Source organism: Gorilla gorilla, chromosome 14 (assembly GCF_029281585.2).
Source record: "Gorilla gorilla gorilla isolate KB3781 chromosome 14, NHGRI_mGorGor1-v2.1_pri, whole genome shotgun sequence".
Lineage (NCBI taxonomy): Eukaryota > Metazoa > Chordata > Mammalia > Primates > Hominidae > Gorilla > Gorilla gorilla.
In genome coordinates this window covers 113,419,029-113,438,845 of record NC_073238.2, presented here as the reverse complement: position 1 = coordinate 113,438,845, position 19,817 = coordinate 113,419,029, and the positions used below count along the sequence as shown (strand labels likewise).

The window sequence follows — 19,817 nt, the reverse complement described above, 5'->3', positions numbered from 1 at the left end:
TAGAATCCTTAGATAATGGAATCAAATGATTTTTTTCCTTATACACTCCCCACTTTTTTTAGTGAACATACTGTATATGTTGTATAACTGGAGGTAAATGTGTCATTTATTAAAAAAAAAATCACATGTGTGAATCTTGTGGATGAAAAGGTAGCCTTAAGATAATTTTAGATCACTTACTTTATCTTACCTGGCCTTATTGCATTAGATTATTGTATTATATTTCATTTCTTTTTTTTTTTTTTTTTTTAAGATGGAGTCTTGCTCTGTCGCCCAGGCTGGAGTGTAGTGGTGCACTCTCAGCTCACTGCAACCTCTGCCTCCCAGTTCAAGTGATTCTCCTGCCTCGGCCTACCAAGTAGCTGGGACTATAGGCACACTCCACCACACCTGGCTAAGTTTTCTATTTCTGTAGAGACAGGGTTTGCCATGTTGGCCAGGCTGGTCTCAAACCCCTGACCTCAGGTGATCCGCCCGCCTCAGCCTCCCAAAGTGCTGGGATTATTGTATTATATTTCAATTGTATTGTACTATTAGACTGTTGTATTGTGTTGTATTTCACTTTTTGAAATAAATGTGCCCTCTCCCTGTCAAAAAAATCCCTTCAAGGGCAGCTATACTCTTTTCTTCTCACATTAGACCTGTTCCCACCAAAAAGCTTTTTCCAAGCAAAGAGGGGACCTTGCCAATTACCAATCCAAGTCCTTCCTTAACAAGTCATTGACAACTTAGTTCAAACTCCAGAAGAACAACTTCAAGCTATTTAGGGTTATGAGAACTATATTGCGAAGTATCCTAAAGTCAGCCTGTAGCTTCGACTTACTGCTTTTCTTTTTTTTTTTTTTTCTTTTTGAGACAGTGTCTCACTCTGACACCCAGGCTAGAGTGTAGTAGCACGATCTCGGCTCACTGCAACCTCCGTCTCCCAGATTCAAGCAATTCTCCTGCCTCAGCCTCAGCCTCTCAAATAGCAGAGACTATAGACGTACACTACCACGCCCAGCTAATTTTTGTATTTTTAGTAGAGACGGGGTTTTGCTATGTTGGCTAGGATGGTCTTGAACTCCTGGTCTCAAGTGATCCGCCCACCTCAGCCTCCCGAAGTGCTGGGATTACAGGTGGGAGCCACTGCGCCTGGCCAACTTACTGCCTTTCGATCATGCTCATGCCTCCAGCCTCCACCAGCCTCACCTCTTGCTGTGTCATTGCAAATGCACTTTGCTCTTCCCAAAGGCCTTTTTCCTAAACAACACTAACAAGGAATCTTAGTGGCCCCTAATTTTATGATGGGTGGGCCATCGTATTTTTCTGACCTGTGTTATTATATCTTAAAATATGTTTCCCTATAGCCTTAATTTTTTAATAAATGTATTTCTCTGTAGTGTGTTCTTACTCTTAAAAACTAATAGTTCAGTTATTGGAAGGACTTTAAGTATGTTTGAAACAACTTAGTATGTAAATCTGATATTTCAAACACAAACTTTATAAAACCTAAATACAGATCAAGTATTTCTAATAAAAATCTAGCATCCAAATTGAGATATGCTGGTCAGGCATGGTGGCTCATGCCACTCCAGCACGTTGGGAGGCTGAGGCGAGTGGATCGCCTGAGCTCAGGAGTTTGAGACCTGCCTGGACAAAACGGCAAAACCCTGTCTCCATTAAAAAAAAAAATTAAAACATTAGCCAGGCATGGTGGTACATACCCGTGCTCCCAGCTACTTGGGAGGCCGAGCTGAGAGGATCACTTGAGTCTGGGAGGTCAAGGCTCCAGTGAGCCAAGACAGTGCCACTGTATTCCAGCCTAGGCGACAGAGCAAGACCTTGTCTCAAAAACAAACAAATAAACTGAGATTATGTCATAAGTGTAAAATATTCTCTGGATTTTGAAGACAATATGGAAGAAGAAGGTAAAAATTCTTATTAATTTTTAAATATTGATTACCTATTAAAATCATAGTGGGGTTTATCATGTTATATAAATGTATGTATAATGAATTTCACCTGTTTCACTTTTTAAGCCGGCTACTAGAAAACTTAAATTGCAAACACGTGTTGTATTTCTATTGGGCGTGCTTCTCTAGAGGATCTGGAGAGTAAAGTGGACACAGCTTAATTCTGTTCACCCCAACTCAAATGCTCTTAGTTGGAAAGAGACTATTAATAGAAATAAGTGCTCATATACTAGTAGATACAATTGTGTATTTTGCTTTTCTCACACGTATATTTTTCTACTAAAGGTAGTTTAATTGAAATGTGCTTCCCTGACAAAGCTGTTGGTCCTGTTTTGAAATTTGATTTTTCTTCCTTCCTTCAGTTTGCCATCAAAAATAGATTTAGGCATCGGAGTAAGGCATTTCCCAAGAGGGAGCACTGGCTGGACTGGGCTAAAGAGAAATACGATGTAAGTAACGGTCATTGCTACAATGACCCTGATTCCCCCAGGAAGTGAACACTCAAAAATCTCAATTCAGATTAAGGTTACATGGACAAAATGATCAGTGATACCTTCCTAACCTTTACAGCATATTAAATAAAACTATGCATGAGTGCATTTTTTTAATTGAAAGAACTTGATCTTTCAATTAGATCTTTCAAATAGATCTGGAAATAATATTACCTTTCCATAGTTTTTCATTTGGTATAATCTGGCATTAATTATATGTAATTGGGATCACATAACCTTAGTTTGAATATAGGAGAGTCAAGAGGTGGTGACGGCGGTGGTGGGATTTACATTTAGTAAATTCACGTAATTTACCTCCTAAATAGATGTTTTCACTCATATTTTAAATAGTTTAGACATTTTCGATTTTCTAAAGAAAACTGCGGCAGTATGTTTTGGATTAATCACCTCCCAGCTTGCCTCTAGATGCAAATATCTGTGTCTCCACTGAAATCAGCAGCACCTGTAAGCCATGAGTCGCACAGGACACAGGGTGTGGCTGATTTGTCCCTTCCCCACTCCAACTACAGGAGCGGCTCATCTCCCAAATTAAGATGGTTACGAGGGTGATGTTCCTGTATATTCCACTCCCAATGTTCTGGGCCTTGTTTGACCAGCAGGTAATGTGAAACTCTGCTTGCGCTCCTCTTCACGGAGCAAGCATACATCCCGCACTGCCAGGTACCAAGGCTCACTTCGTATTTCACACCTAAAAAGTTCTCCTCCAGTTTCTTATTTATATTTCATTTGTTTAATTGTTAGATCACATTGAGTTTATTGTAAAAAAACAAAACAAAACAAAACCAAAAGCAATTCTAGGTAGTTCTATCCACATTTCTGTTGCTAACAATGAAGACAATTACATGAGGTCAAGTCAAGTAGCCTTGGGAAAGATTTCATCCAGCACTCTTCCAATCAAAACTGAGAGTCAAGAGTTTGTTTTCCTACTAATACACCGTGGTAACAAGATACATTGCCTTTTATGGAGCCCATACATAAATGGAGAGGGACTTGATCTCTTCCACTGTAAGATGGAATGCTTGGGCTAGAAGTACCATCATGGGGTGAAAAATGACTCCTCTCCAAGCAGGGACCTAAAACCTGGCAGGTGACCTATTGTCTCTTTCTACCACAGCCCTAAGACACATACCCAGGAATTTTTCACAATCATGTTAGACAACTCAGTGCATGGGGCTCAGTAACCAAAGCTATTGGAAAGTGTTTGTTTTTAAAGATCAATCCTGGTTTACAGAACAAAAAAATAGCTATTGTTTCTCTTAGGAAATTGAGTTAAAAAAAAATATATGAACACATGTGGTTTGAGCAGGGAGGATGATGATAGGGATAAGCCATTGCTTGGGAGAAATGTGAGTGTACACATTCATCTCCTCATTTTAAGTAGGAGATTGAGATGTGTCAGACAGACCCGGGAGGCAGCACTGCATGCGGACAGGAGCCGGTCACTGGAAACACACTCCTCACCTGGTAGCTGTGAGACTTGAGTCACTGTAATAACCCTTAACATTTTCCAAAGGGTGCTAATCACCCTCTGCAAGGCTGTGAGGGTCCAGTGTGAGAATATCCATAAGGTACTCAGTGACTGGCCTGTATGAAGAACTCAAACAGGGGTAGATTTCTTTTTTTTTTTTTTTTGAGTCAAGAGTCTCACTCTGTCGCCCAAGCTGGAGTACAGTGGAACTATCTTGGCTCACTGCAACGTCCACTTCCCAAGTTCAAGAGATTCTCCTGCCTCTGCCTCCTGAGCAGCTGAGATTACAGGCACCTGCCGCCACATCTGGCCAATTTTTAGTAGAGATGGGGTTTTGCTGTGTTGACCAGGCTGGTCTCCAACTCCTAACCTCAGGTGATCCACGCGCCTCGGCCTCCCAAAGCGCTGGGATTATAGGTGTGAGCCACTGCACCTGGCCAATTTCCTGACTTTCTATGATGTCTTTCTAGTGGAGTTGATGGATTCATACGGAAGCATTTACATGTTTAGTCTTCCATAGACATAATCATATTTACCTGTACAGTCCTGGGTCCTCTTTCACTGTGAAACAGGTTGACTGTAAAGGGGCTGCCCAGGTATAAATCCACCACTCTCTTGATGGAGATCTGGGTGGAACCAGCCTAGACCGTCAAAATGGCTGTTAACAATAATATTTTTGAATCTTGGATGGCAGTGAATATGGACCATCTGCAACATACACAGCTGCTTTTACCTTGCAGACGATGCCACGCTTTCCAACGAGCCTCAGAAATGCATTTTTGTATTTCCTAGGGATAGCTTCATCTCAGGGTACTGCTTTGTGCAGCTTCAGGAGGGGTTGGAGCACTCCATATTGTGTTCCCTCGTACACTAGAAATGCAACTTGTTTCTTTTGACCTAGTATTATAATAGAGCTGGGAGATTAACTTGATGTTTAAGACAACTTTAAATCCCATAACATGTCAGACCTCATTCCTGATTTGGAAAAGACTCACCATTGTCTTGTAAAATTTTAAAAACCCACATCCCCAAATAATACAGCAAATGTATTCATTTTTAAGGGCTCCAGGTGGACACTGCAGGCAACAACTATGTCCGGGAAAATCGTAAGTTTGACTCCTTTGCTTTAGTTTCTTTGTCCCCTTTCTTCTTCCCTTTCATGACATTTTTCACTGAGATTGTTGTCCTCTCTTTTTAGGGAGCTCTTGAAATTCAGCCCGATCAGATGCAGGTAGAAGACATGTAAGTTGCTTTCAGGGATCAGAGTCGTCTTTGAGACAAGCTTAACATTTCTCCTCCACTTCCTCTGCAGACCGTGAACGCCATCCTGATCGTGATCATGGTCCCGATCTTCGATGCTGTGCTGTACCCTCTCATTGCAAAATGTGGCTTCAATTTCACGTAGGTGACGGGTGGGTTGGGTTGGTTGAGGCTCCCTTGGTCCCAGGGCTTTGCAGATGGGCTGCGCTCAGCCTGCAGCCCTTCCCGCAACCTCGCCTAGAGGATAGGGTTTTGAAGAATGAAGAAAACAAATGTTCGTGTGCTGATGTTTCTGAAAATGTTCTTTAAAATAAAAATGCTGTGATTGACAGCCTGAAAAGGCCTTTAATCAAGGCTTTCTTCTCTATGCAGATGATAGGAATGGTCATTGTAATCTGCAGTATCACCTGAACCATAGTTTCTAGAAATTAATGTAAATATACAGGCCAGGCACAGTGGCTCATGCCTGTAATTCCAGCACTTTGGGAGGCCAAGGCAGGCAGACCGTTTGAGGTCAGGAGTTCGAGACCAGCCTGGCCAACATGGCAAATCCCCATCTTTACTAAAAATACGAAAACTTAGCTGGGTGTGATGGCACTCACCTGTAATCCCAGCTACTCTGGAGGCTGAGGCATGAGAATTGCTTGAAGCTAGGCGGCAGAGGTTGCAGTGAGCTGAGATTGTGCCACTGCACTCCAGCCAGGGTGACAGAAAGAGACTCTGTCTCAAAAAAAAAAAAAAAAAAAAAGTAAATATGCAAACAAGAAGCTATATTCCACTTATCCTCCTTGAATCCTCATGAATCCATGACCAAGATGGGGAGAGGTGCTTTCAAGCCCATGTTTTTGGAGGAATTTAGTTTTGTTGGGGGGATGGTGGAGGTGGGGGTTTAGCTTAGCTCATCTATGTGAAACTGGTTGAGAGTCACTCTTCTCTTCTGCCATCAGCTCCTTGAAGAGGATGACAGTTGGCATGTTCCTGGCCTCCATGGCCTTTGTGGTGGCTGCCATCGTGCAGGTGGAAATCGATGTGAGTTGTCCCCTGGTTCTCCCATGTCCTTTCCTGGTGGATTTAGGTGGAGCGTTCAGAATCGTCTTTCTTCAGGATGAAGCGGATTAGGGGAGGCTGAGGTCTTTCTCTGTAAACTGAGCCCTGGAGCTGTGGGCAGTGGGAGGCACCATGGGTGTGAGGGTAAAGTGGGTGGGCTTCAGTAGGGGAAAAAGGCTTACATAAGTAGCTTGCATGTATAATACAGTTTCTATAATGGAAAAGAAGTTTACAGAACGTGTTCCTTCACAATCTGAACTCCCAGGGGATCTGGTTAAAAGAAGTTCATCACTTACAAACAAGCATCACTTCAAATGTGTGTAAATGGTCTTTTTGATGGGAGAATGTATTTTGAATTCTAGTGTTTCTAAAAAGGATTGGTTTCTAAGTTAATCCACACATCTATTGGACTCGCAGTGGGCTAAACTAGACTCCTAATGCTGGTAGTCTGAGATCAGCTCCTAGAAACAGGGCTATGTGGTGGGTAAGAGTCTCTTCCCTCTCCCCACCATTCCCCACCACTTCCTCCCTCTCTTTGCCTCTCTCTCTCTGTCTTTCTCTCGTTCCTTCCCTCCCCCCCATCTTTTAATATCTTTGTTTATATTTTTAAGTGAAAGCAAGTTTATTAAGAAAGTAGAGGAATAAAGACTGGCTACTCCACAGGCAGAGCAGCTCTTTTAATATCTTTAAATTTAAAAAAAACTAATTGCAGTAAATATATATTATATATAACATAAAATTTACCGTATTCTTTTTCTTTTTAATTTTTTAAAACAGGGTCTCACTCTGTCGCCTAGGCTGCTGGAGTGCAGTGGTGCAATCATGCTCACTGCAGCCACACCTCCTGGGCTCAAGCGATCCTCCCACCTCAGCCTCCTGAGTAGCTAGGACTGTAGGCATGCACCACCACACTCGACTAATTTATTAAAATTTTTTTGTAGAGCCAGGGTCCCCCTGTTTTGCTCAGGCTGGTAATCAATCCTCCCACCTTAGCCTCCCAAAGTCCTGGCATTACAGGCATGAGCCCCCATGCCCGGTCACATATTAACCATTTTTAAGTGTACAGTTCAGTAGCGTTAAATACCTTCCCGTTGTCGTGCAGTCAGCCTTCAGAACTCTTCATCTCACAAAACTGAAATTCTATACCCATTAAACAACTCCCATTTCCCCTTTCCCTAGCCCCATCAACCCCCATTCTACTTTCTGAGTCTATGAATCTGACTACTCTAGCACTTCCTATGAGTGGCATTATATGGTCTTTGTCCTTTTGTGACTGGCTAATTTCACTTAGTATATTGTCTTCAAGGTTCCTCCTGTTGTAGACTGTGTCAGAATTTCCTTCCTTTGTAAACTGAATACTAAACCCATTGTGTGTATACACCACATTGTTCATCCATTCACCCCCGACAGGCACTTGGGTTACCTGCACCTTTTGGCTATTGCAAACAGTGCCGCCATGAACATGGCTGTACTCACGCTCCTCTTGGACATAGCTAGCTTTGTGGAAGATGAATTGTGGGCTAAGGTGGACATGGATTGCTTCAGTGACACTGGGTTTTGAAAGAGGGCATTGTAGAAAAAAGACAAAAACTCTGAACAAAGGTATGGAGGCAGGAGAGCATAAGGCACTTGTGAGATGTGTACACTGCTATGTCTAGGGCTGGGGACTGGGCTTCCAGACTTACAGTAGAACACTGGAGTCGGGTGACGGTAGATCTCAGGTGTCATGACAAGAAGGATATTTGTTTAGGTTATAGTGACTCGGAGCCGTCAGATATTCGGCTTCGTATCTTGACAGCCCTTGGGCTGGAAGTGGCTAGATAAGATAAGAGCAGCATCTTTCTGACTTGTTCACGTATTAGTCCATTCTCACACTGCTGATAAAGACATACCCAAGACTGGGTAATTTACAAAGAAAAAGAGGTTTAATGGACTCACAGTTCCACATGGCTGGGGAAGTGTCACAATAGGACGGCAGAAGGTGAAAGGCACATCTTGCATGGCTGCAGGCAAAAAGAGAAAGAGAGCCACGCAAAAGGGGTTTTCCCTTATAAAACCATCAGATCTTGTGAGTCTTACTCACTACCACAAGAACAGCACGGGGGAAGCCACCCCCATGATTCAGTTATCTCCCACTGATTCCCTCCCACAACACCCGGGAATTATGGGATCTACAATTCAAGATGAGATTTGGGTGGGGACCCAGCCAAACCATATCACTTCAGTATTCCGTGCAAAAGTCATTTCTGTGGGTGCCACGAGGTCTGTGATTGGCAGCTTAGTGGGAGACACCTGGCGTGTTTCAGCCAGCACAGCTTTTCCCAGCTGGAGGAAAGCACCCCCTTGTCACGGTTAAGATGACTTTCCGTGTTGTATTGAAGACCTCACTGCCAATTTTCTTTCATTTTGCTCAGAAAACTCTTCCAGTCTTCCCCAAAGGAAACGAAGTCCAAATTAAAGTTTTGAATATAGGAAACAATACCATGAATATATCTCTTCCTGGAGAGATGGTGACACTTGGCCCAATGTCTCAAGTAAGTAGAAGGAAATTGCTGCCTTCTTTTTCATCTTCTGACCCTGTTATAATAGGATTTAGAGAAGCTGTTTTTCTTGGTCCTTGTATAAATGCCAAGGCCAGCCCAGAAGTGAACTAAGGATCTTGATCTCATGTTGGCTATATTCTAAACCAGTGTGCTCCACACTGTGTTGTGTGTTGTGTATGCAGATTGCCCAGGGAGCTGGGTAAAATGCAGAATTTTTTTGTTTTTTTAGATGGAGTCTTGCTCTGTCACCCAGGCTGGAGTGCAATGGCAAAATCTTGGCTAACTGCAGCCTCTGCCTCCACAAACGTTCAAGCATTTCTTCTGCCTTCACCTCCTGAGTAGCTGGGATTACAGGTGTGTGCCACCACGCCCAGCTAATTTTTGTATTTTTAGTAGAGACAGGGTTTTGCCATGTTGGCCAGGCTGGTCTTGAACTCCTGACCTCAGGTGATTCGCCCACCTCAGCCTCCCAAAGTGTTGGGATTACAGGTGTGAGCCACCATACCCGGCCAGAATGCAGATTCTTAATCAGCAGGTCTGAAATGCTGCATTTAACTAGCTCTCAGGAATGCTGCTGCTGCTGGAGCCTGGAACCACCAGATCAAGGATCTAAATTGGGGGCGATTTTGATGCTAGGGGACATTTAGCCATCTCTGGAGACATTTTTTGTTGTAGCAACTGGGAGTATGCTGCTGGCGTCTCATGTAGAAGCCAGGGATGCTGACATACAGCTCTCCATAACAAAGATTACCTGGTCCAAATGTTCACAGTGCCAAGGATGGAAAGCCCTGCTCTAGATCACCTTTGTTCTGGATTTGTAGTACTCAACCTCCAGCCCATATCAGAATCACCAGGAGAGCTTTGAAAATTTTGATACCTGGGTCCCAGCCCCAGAGATCTTTTTTTTTTTTTTTTTTTTTTTTAAATACAGAGCCTCACACTGTCGCCCAGGCTGGAGTGCAGTGGTGCTATCTTGGCTCACTGTAACTTCTGCGTCCTGGGTTTAAGCGATTCTCATGCCTTAGCCACCTAAATAGCTGGGATTACAGGCATGAACCACCATACCCAACTAATTTTTGTATTTTTAATAGAGCCAGGATTTTGCCATGTTGGCCAGGCTGGTCTCAAACTCCTGTCCTCAAGAGATTGGCCTGCCTCAGCCTCCCAAAGTGCTGGGATTACAGGCATGAGCCACCACGCCCAGCCCTAGCCCCAGAGATGTTGAGATTTAGCCAGTCTCATTCCTGTTTAGCCATGGATGAGCACCACAACCTTAGACCTTGCCAAACTAATAATCTTGAAGGTAAAAACAAAAAGCCCGATTCCTAATGCTTGGAGCAGCCCAGTATTGATTTTTACCAGGGCTGTTGCTTTTGCTCTGGTGCTGTTCTTTGCCTAACAGTAGAAATTATTCTCATAGTATTTATTTTTGATAAAAGCAAAATAAAAGTAAGATGCTTGGTGAAAAGTATGGTTCCTGTGTTGGTACCAAAAACTTCATGACGGTGTCTGTAAGGGTGGGTGGGAAGCTGAGGCAAATAAAGGCCAACTCCCCACAGGCATTTTTTTGGTATCTATGAACATGAACCTGGAAATGCAGAATATCAGATAACTGCTCTTCCAGTGTTCAGTTGCATAGTGCCGAGACTCTGTGATATTAACTATGCCTCTTTCCCTCCCTCTATAGACAAATGCATTTATGACTTTTGATGTAAACAAACTGACAAGTATAAACATTTCTTCTCCTGGATCACCAGTCACTGCTGTAACTGACGACTTCAAGCAGGGCCAGCGCCACACGCTTCTAGTGTGGGCCCCCAATCACTACCAGGTGGTAAGTGTGTGAACACCTACAGCTGACTCTTTGCTATTTGTGATACTGGAGGCCAAAATTTTTATGGTGTGACTTTGTTTTACTCCCATATAGTGTTATATTAGATCATCCTCAATTTCTTCCTTCTTCTGGAGCACAAGACTTCAAGAACACCTGTCAGACTTCCAATAAAAGTATGACTGGTGGATAGTAAAAGTTAATATTAATTGAAATTTCTAAAAAGACAACTGCTGGACATTGTATGGGGTCTGTGCACAGATGTGCATGCGTGTGTGTACGGAAGTCACACAGAGTACATATGTGAATTCTCAGGGACTTTTTCAGATAGTTTAAAATATATAATTAATTGCACTGAATTTAAAAATTTGCACTAAATAGTCAGAAAATTAGAGCAGTCTCTGGAAAAGTATAATAAGCCTACCAGGTAAAAGCAATAAAATACTATGCATACAAAATATTTGATGAGAAAATACAGAGATCTAAATATGTCATTCGCACATAAAAAGCTGTGAAACCTAGCCTGGACAACGTAGTGAGACCCCTGTCTCTACAAAAATTTTAAAAATTAGCTGAGTGTGGTGGTGCATGCCTGTCGTCCCAGCTGCTTGGGTGGCTGGGGTGCGAGGATTGCTCGAGCCCAGGAGGTAGAGGCTGCAGTGAGTCATGTTCATGCCAATGTGCTCCAGCCTGGGTGACAGAACAAGACCCTGTCTCAAAAAAAAAAAAAAAAGCAGCAGCAGCTACAAAGGTATAGTTGAGCTAAATGAAAGAGTTGTAGAGTTGTGGGCATTCTGTAAAGTGCATTTAAGTGAGCTTCTACGGAACTGCAATATGGAATTAAGACTCTTGGTCATTTGCTTAATTAGGGAGCTGCTGAGTGGCTTGTTCTAAAGTTTTGGACAGTAGTGTTCTGTGGAAGCACCGGCAACCAATGATCAAAAATTGTAGAGGCTCATGTTAGCTTTAAAGAAAATCAAGGCTGAAGAAACGGAGCCCTTCTTCTTTCTTCTTCCTTCCTTTCTTTTCTCTCTTCTCTTTTCTTCTCTTTTCTCCTTCCTCTCCTTCCTTCCCTCCTTCCTTCTGTCCGTCCATCTGTTCTTTCATTCTTTCTCTTTCTTCCTTTCACTTTCAACAGGATCTCACTATGCTGCCTGGCTGGTCTCAAACTCTTGGCCCCAAGAGATCCTTCCAAAGCTCTGGGATTTCAGGCATGAACCACCATGCCTGGCCCAGAAACCCTCTTTTTCTTTTCTTTTTTCTTTTTCTTTTTTTTTTTTTTTTTTGAGACAAGATCTCCCCCTGTTGCCCCATCTGGAGTGCAGTGGCATGGTCACAGCTCACTGCAGCCTCGACCTCCCAGACCCAAGAATAATTTTCAACAAATGATTCTCCCTCCCACCTCAGCTTCCTGAGCAGCTAGAACTACAAGTGTGTATCACCACACCTGGGAATTTCTAATAGAGACAAGGTCTCACTGTGTCTCACAGGCTGGTCTCAAACTCCTAAGCTCAAGTGATCCTCCTGCCTTAGCCTCCCAAAGTGCTGGGATTACAGGCGTGAGCTACTGTGCCCAGCCTCCAGAGCCCTTCTAATGTAACCATGTCCTTAGGTCCTAGGATAAGTGTCAATACCACCTTCTCAAAGACTGAAATATTCATCTGAACTCATTCTAATGAATATTATTTTGAAAATATTTTTACATTACTGTTTTCTCTCTCAGGTAAAGGATGGTCTTAACCAGAAGCCAGAAAAAGGAGAAAATGGAATCAGGTATGTATATTTCTTTAAAATTTAAGTTTTATCAGCTTCTTATGAAAGTAATGCATACCCATAGTAAAGTCCAAATGTAACAAGGATATAAAATGAGATTATAGGGTTTGTCCCAGCAATGTAAGGCTGGCTCAATATTCCCCAAAAAAATCAATCCATATAACCCATCATCTTAGTAAACTGAAGAGGAAATTGTATGTCATCTTATCAATTGATTAAAAAAAGCATTTGATAAAATTCAGCATCCATTCATGACAAAAACTCTCAACAAACTGGGAATAGAAGGGAACTTTCTTACCCTGAAAAAGGATATCTACAAAAGCTTGAGTTGATATTATGCTTCATGGCGAAAGTCTAAAAGCTCTCCACTAAGATCAGGAACAAGGTAAGATTTTTCCACCCTCCGCACTTCTATTAAACATCCTCTGGTTGCAAGAGCAAAGACACAAGAAAAAGAAGTAAAAGCATCTAGATTAGAAAGGAAGAAATAAAAATATTTCCAATTGGCCAGGTGTGGTGGCTCACACCTGTCATCCCAGCACTTTGGGAGACTGAGGCAGGTGGATCTCTTGAGCCCAGGAGTTCAAGACCAGCCTGGACATGGTGAAACCCTGTCTGTAATAAAAATTAAAAAAAAAATAGCCAGATATGGTGGCACATGCCTGTAATCCCAGCTACTCGGGAGGCTGAGGCAGGAGAATTGCTTGAACCTGGTAGACGGAGGTTGCAGTGAGCTGAGATCGTGCTGCTGCACTCCAGCCTAGCCGACAGAGCAAGACTCTGTCTCAAAAAAAAAAAAAAAAACAAATTAGCTGAGTGTGGTGGTGTGTGCCTGTAATCCCAGCCACTCAGGAGGCTGAGGCGGGAGGATCACCTGAGCTTGGGGAGGTTGAGGCTGCAGTGAGCCGTGATCCTGCCACTGAACTCCAGCCTGGGTGACAGAATGAGACCTTGTCTAAAAATAAATCAATATAAATAAATAAATTAATAAATTAATTAATTAATTAATTAATTTCTACTTTATAGATGACAACTGTTTATATAGAAAGTCCCCAGGACTGTACCAAAAGAAGCTCACAGAATCAATAAGTGAATTTAGAAAAGTCACAGGACACAGGACAAAAACAAAATCCATCACCGTTCAATGTACTAGCAATGAAGAGTTGGAATCTGAAATTTTACAACCATTTCATGTATACTATCTCCCCCCACAGAATATGAAATACTTAGATATAAATCTAACAAAACGTGCAGGATTTGAGTGGTGAAAACTACAAAATTGCTTATGAAAGAAATCAGTGAAAAGCTAAATAAATGGAGAGACAGCTGTATTCATTGATCAGAAGATTTAATATAGTAAAGATGTCATTTTTCCCCAAGCTGACCTGTAGGTTTATTGCCATTCCTATCAAAATCGTAGCATTATTTTTATTTGTATAAAAAAGCTGCTTCTAAAATGTATATGGAAAGGCAAAGGAACTAGAATAGCTCAAATAATTTTGAAAAAGAATTAAGTTGGAAGAGTCTTACTACCACTAGTTTTCAGACTTACTATAAAGTTACAGCAATCAAGACAAAATGGTATTGGCAAAGAAATAGACCCACAGATGAATGAATAATCCAGACCCAATCAACTGATTTTTGTCAAAAGTGCAAAGACAGTTCAATGGATTAAGGGAAGTATTTTCAACAATCAGTGTTGAAACATTTGAACATTCATATGTAATAAATGAACTTGACCTAAACCTCAGATCTTATACACAATTCATACATAAAAATTATATTAAATTCTTACACATCTTATATGAAAACTCAGAATTGATTATAGATCTACAAGTAAAATGTAAAACTATAAAATTTATACAAGAAACATAAACTCTTGTGACTTTGGGTTCTTAGATATGACATCAAAAACACAATCTATAGAAGAAAAACTTGATAGAGTTCACCAAAACTAAAAATGTTTGTTCTGTCGATATCACCCTTTTTTTTTTTTTTTTTTTTTGAGACAGGGTCTTGCTCTATTGCCCAGGCTAGAATGCAGTGGTGCAGTCACAGCTCACTGCAGCCTCATCCTCCTGGGCTCAAGTGATCCTTCTGCCTCAGCCTCCCAAGTGGCTGGGACTACAGGCATGTACCACCACACCCAGCTAATTTTCACTTTTGGTAGAGATGGGGTCTCACTATGTTGCCCATACTGGTCTCAAACACCTGAGCTGAAGCAATCCTCCCACCCCAGACTGCCGAATTGCTGGGATTACAGGCATGAGCCACTGTGCAGGCCTACACTAAGATTTGAATACAAATTTGAATACATGTACCCAGCCAGTATCACCCTGAAGAGAATAAAAAGATTCACTATAAACTGGGAGAAAATATTTAGAAATCATGTATTTGACAAAGAACTTGTATCCAAAATATGTAAAGTAGTCTAAAAGCTCAATGTAAATAGAATTATACAGTGTGCAACTTTTTGAGGCTGGCTTCTTTCACAGCAAATCTGTATAATCTTAATTTAAATTTAATTTTATATAACCCAATTAAAAACGCAAAAGATTTGAACAGCTATGTCACCAAAGGAGATATACACACATGACAAATAAGCGCATGAACAGTAGCATTGGTCTTATTAAGGGAAATATAAATGAAGACCACAATGAGTTACAACACACCTATCAGGTGGCTGTAATAATTGTTTTAACCTTGACAACACCAAGTGTTGGTGAGGATATGGGGCACCTGGAACTCCCTTGCATCGCTGGTTGGAGGACAAGATGCTGTAGCCCCTCTGAAAAACAGTTTGGCAATTTCTTATACAGGTAAACACTCACCATGTGACCCAGCCATCCCACTCCTAGATATTTACCCTAGAGAACTGGAAACTTGTGTTCACATAAAAGCCCACACATGAATGTTTATAGAAGCTCTGGTTATAATCACTGAAGATTGGAAATCACTCAAATGTCCTTCAATGGAGGATGCATAAACACCCACCACTCAGCAAAAAAGGGAACAAACTTGATACAACGATGTGAATGCATTTCAAATGCATTGTGCTGTGGAAGAAGCCAGCCTCAAAAAATTACACACTTTTATTTCTTAAACATTGAGGGCGTGGGGAGGGGCTGGTCCCACCCTGGGCTGGAGTTCCTTTTCTCACACCTGTGATTGGAGATGTGGAGAAGGGGAACAGAGGGACAGCTCACTGGTTCCTTCTGCCGTAGCTCTGTGGTTAAAAATGGAAATTGTTCTCTTGCCCAGTCCCACTCCCCCAAAAAAGTGGCATTGACAGAATAATTGTATAATTCCATTTACATGACATTCGCAGAAAGCCAAAAACTCCAGGGACACAGAACACATTAGTGATTGGCGTGGGTTAGGAGTGGAGGAAAGGTTTGACTATGGGGTAGCACAATTTTGGGGTCTACGTATTCTAATCGTGACAGTATTTATAAATCAAGATAATGTTAAAATTTATATAGCACTGTGCACCCCAAAAGCCAATTTACTATAAATAAATCTTTAATAAGAATAAACTGGGGGGAATGAGAGTAGGTATCCTGTTCACCTCAACGTTCAACCCCAGTCTCCAGTCCCCTGTAGCTACAACTTTGATAATTCCTGATTTTAGCTTTTACTAGTTAGCAATAAAACACAAAGTAATAGTATATTTTGTATACTATTAATATACAAAAGTATACAAAAAATATATTAAGTATATTTTGGGACAATGTCTATTAACTTACGAATGTAGGCTGGGTATGGTGGCTCATGCCTGTAATCCCAGCACTTTGGGAGGCTGAGGTAGGTGGATCACCTGAGGGCAGGAGTTCAAGACCAGCCTGGTCAACATGGTGAAACCCTGTCTCTACTAAAAATACAAAAATTAGGCATGGTGCATGTGCCTGTAATCCCAGCTACTCGGGAGGCCAAGGCAGAAGAAATGCTTGAACATTTGTGGAGGCGGAGGCTGCAGTGAGCCAAGGTTTTGCCATTGCACTCCAGCCTGGACAACAGAGTGAGACCCTGTCTCAAAAAAAGCAAAACAAAACAAAACCAAAAAACAACTTATTAATACAAATGGTGGTGAAATGGACTTTTACTTTTCATCTCACCTCCTGTTTGCTTCACATTGTTAATATTTATTAGATTTATGTTTCTGTTTTCCCTGTGCTAGGCTGAGTCTAAATAATAGATCCATAAACAGGATTTACAATATGACCCTATAAATATTATTTACAACATAATAAAGTGTGATCAGTCTGCAAGAGAAAATGTTACTTTATATCCTTGAAAATGTATCCCTCAACTGAAAATGTCTTGACTATCCAGGTGCGTTGGACTCTCCTGTTACATTGATGAATTGTTCAGCGGTGCCCATCTTGATTGCTTTCATTTCACCAAGGCTTTCTTGCACAGCTTCTATTTTTTTTCCCCGTAACCCAGTTGGCCTCTTGTTAACAAAAACATAAGCCTTTACCCAGTCTCCAAGGTTACCAGCTTCCTAATTATACTATTATTCTGGGAATCCACTTTTCCTCCTGAAAAACCAACTCTTCAGCACATTCTTTGAGCTAACGGGAGCACTGGCTCTGTCGTCCTGCTGAACCACTATCCTGGTAGAATTTTTCACTGTGTGCCAGGTTAATGCCTTTCTTTCTTGGATTTTATGTCATCTTTCACAGACTTCTTTCTACTTTTGTGGCAGCGTATGGCCAAATATCTTGTCAAGAGAAAACGAGGTCAATTCCAAGTTGTTGCTTGGCTGAAATTGCCTTTTTATATTCTCACACTTGGATCATTGGCTAGACACCATTTTCTTCCATAACTTTGGAGGCTTAACTAAAAGATTAAAAAAAAAAAAAAAAAGCATCGGCCAGTCTTTGTGGTTGACTTCCATTTCTGCTCATCAAGCTTTCAGTGTCTTCTTTCTCTTTGGTGTTGCCAAATTTCTCTGCAGTGTAACTAAACATGGCTATAATTGTATTCATCTTGCCAGCAAGAGGGTCTTCCATTTTTTTTTGTTCCTTCGTTCCTTTTCTTTGTTTCCTTCTCCATGAGGTCAGTAGGGCTGCCATGACAAAATAGTACAGGCTGAGTAGCTTATGTACATAGAAATTTATTTTCTCAGGCCAGGAGCAATGGCTCACACCTGTAATCGCAGCACTTTGGGAAGGCAAGGCAGGCAGATCATGAGGTCTGGAGTTCAAGATCAGCCTGGCCAACATGGTGAAACTCCGTCTCCACTAAAAATACAAAAATTAGCCGGGCGTGGTGGTGCGTGCCTGTAATCCCAACTACTGGGGAGACTGAGGCAGGAGCATCACTTGAACCCAGGAGGCAGAGGTTACAGTGAGCCAAGATCGCGGCACTGCACTCCAGCCTGGGTGACAGAGCAAGACTCCCTCTCAAAAAAAAAAAAAAGAAAAGAAAAGAAATTAATTTTCTCACAGCTCCAGAGGCTGGAAGTGTAAGATCAGGATGCCAGAAGGGCTGGTTTCTCCTGAGGCCTGTCTCCTCGGCTTGTAAATGCCACCTTCCCTCTAGGTCCTCACATGGCCCTTTCTCTGTGTGTGGCTGTGTCCTAATCATCTCTTCATATGAGAACACTTGTCACGTTGGATTAAGACCCATCCTAATCACCTTTAAAGGAGGAAACCCTTTAAAAATCTCTCCAAATACAGGCCCTCTCTGAGGTACTGGAGATTAGAGTTCCAGCCTGTGAATTTGAGAGCGACACCATTCAGCCCCTCACCCCTTCTCCCACCTCTCTGGGATCATTCCTGTCCCCCACACATGCTCATACACAGCTGCCATGGCTGATCTGGAAGGAAACACACTGACAGTGGTCACCTGGTCCTGTCCTGGTCTTTGTATTTGATTCTGAGCTGGAAGCACCTCTGGAGTTTCCCTTTCGCCTCAGAATGTGGTTTCCGTTGCTTTACTTTCTTCAGGAATGTTTCCTAACCTTGGAAACTTTGAGCAATTGAGATTGGGGGATCCTTTCTTGTTTTGGTGTTGTTAAAGCTCCTTTTTTTGTCGTTGGGTTTTTTGTTGTTGTTGTTGTTGTTTTGTTTTGAGAGGGAATCACTCTGTCATCCAGGCTGGAGTGCACTGGTGCCATCTTGGCTCACTGCAGCCTCCGCCCCCTGGGTTCAAGCAATTATTCTGCCTCAGCCTTCTGAGTAGCTGGGATTACAGGCACATGCCACCACGCCCAGCTAATTTTCACATTTTTAGTAGAGACGGGGTTTCACCATATTGGCCAGGCTGGTCTCGAACTCCTGACCTCAAGATCCGCCCACCTCAGCCTCCCAAAGTGCTGGGATTACAGTTGTGAGCCACCGTGCCCAGTCCCAAAGCTCCATTTAAAAAAATTGTCTTCAAAGAGATCTTAGAAAAGAAGACAGACCCACGAGATTAGCAACACTTGACTACCCCACCCATGTGGTAAAAGATGAACTGGAAGCTTTTTTCCTTTTAATTTTAATTGGTAACATCAAATTTTTAATGGATGAAAGGTTTTATTATTTCAGTGAGGCCCTAGGGACAAAACATAAAAAAGGAGAAGTTCTAGAAAACTGTTGTCAGAAAATAACAGAGAAATAGAACAACGGAGAATCTCAGGAAGTCAGACTTCTGAGCAATATGTGAATTAAAGGAAGAGTATATACTATTTTAAGCAAAATGGAATCCTTTGACGATGTGGTATCAGTAAGCTGCAAGACTTAAGTGATTAACTTCAGTAGAACCTTTTGAATAAAGTGGCAATGCATCAGCCAAAAATTGGGCCTGGGCAGGGCTCGGTGGCTCAAGCCTGTAATCCCAGCATTTTGGGAGGCTGAGGTGGGCAGATCACCTGGGGTCAGGAGTTTGAGACCAGCCTGGCCAGCATGGTGAAACCCCATCTCTACTAAAAAATATAAGAACATTAGCTGGGCATGGTGTGTGCCTGTAATCCCAACTACTCGGGAGGCTGAGGCAAGAGAATCACTTGAACCCGGGGCGCGGAGGTTGCAGTGAGCCAAGATTGCACCGTTGCACTCCAGCCTGGGCGACAGAGTGGGACTTCTGTCTTAAACAAACAAACAAAAAAAATTGGGTCTGGCATAGCAGTGCATGCCTGTGGTCCTAGCTACTCGGAAGGCCGAGGCGGGAGCATTACTTGAGCTCAGGAGTTCGAAGCCAGCCTGAACAAAATAGTGAGACCCTGTATCTAAAAAATAAAAAATAACTGGTTGAGAGTTTGATAGTGATCTTTCTCATGCACTTTTTAAATGTCATACATTGTTCCGTATGTATATGTCTATAAACAACACGTTGTTAAGCACATTTTTACACTAAATAGGAAAGTGACTGTCCTGCATGCATGTCATTCTGCAATGTTATAAATAATGTTAGAAAATATGTTATTTTAGTATTTAGCCA

The 19,817-nt window shown here is 42.1% G+C and overlaps 1 protein-coding gene across 1 annotated transcript in view; it reads left to right on the top strand.

The window, feature by feature from the left end:
• The window catches only part of SLC15A1 (solute carrier family 15 member 1), a 68,794-nt gene that overhangs the window by 37,678 nt on the left and 11,299 nt on the right, over positions 1–19,817 (top strand). Inside the window, exons 10-18 of the mRNA XM_004054676.5 lie at positions 2,318–2,404; positions 2,977–3,066; positions 4,997–5,041; positions 5,134–5,166; positions 5,248–5,336; positions 6,143–6,224; positions 8,657–8,776; positions 10,473–10,619; positions 12,340–12,389. Of these exons, the coding sequence (XP_004054724.2) occupies positions 2,318–2,404; positions 2,977–3,066; positions 4,997–5,041; positions 5,134–5,166; positions 5,248–5,336; positions 6,143–6,224; positions 8,657–8,776; positions 10,473–10,619; positions 12,340–12,389 (743 nt within the window). The remainder of the gene's footprint in view (positions 1–2,317; positions 2,405–2,976; positions 3,067–4,996; positions 5,042–5,133; positions 5,167–5,247; positions 5,337–6,142; positions 6,225–8,656; positions 8,777–10,472; positions 10,620–12,339; positions 12,390–19,817) is intronic.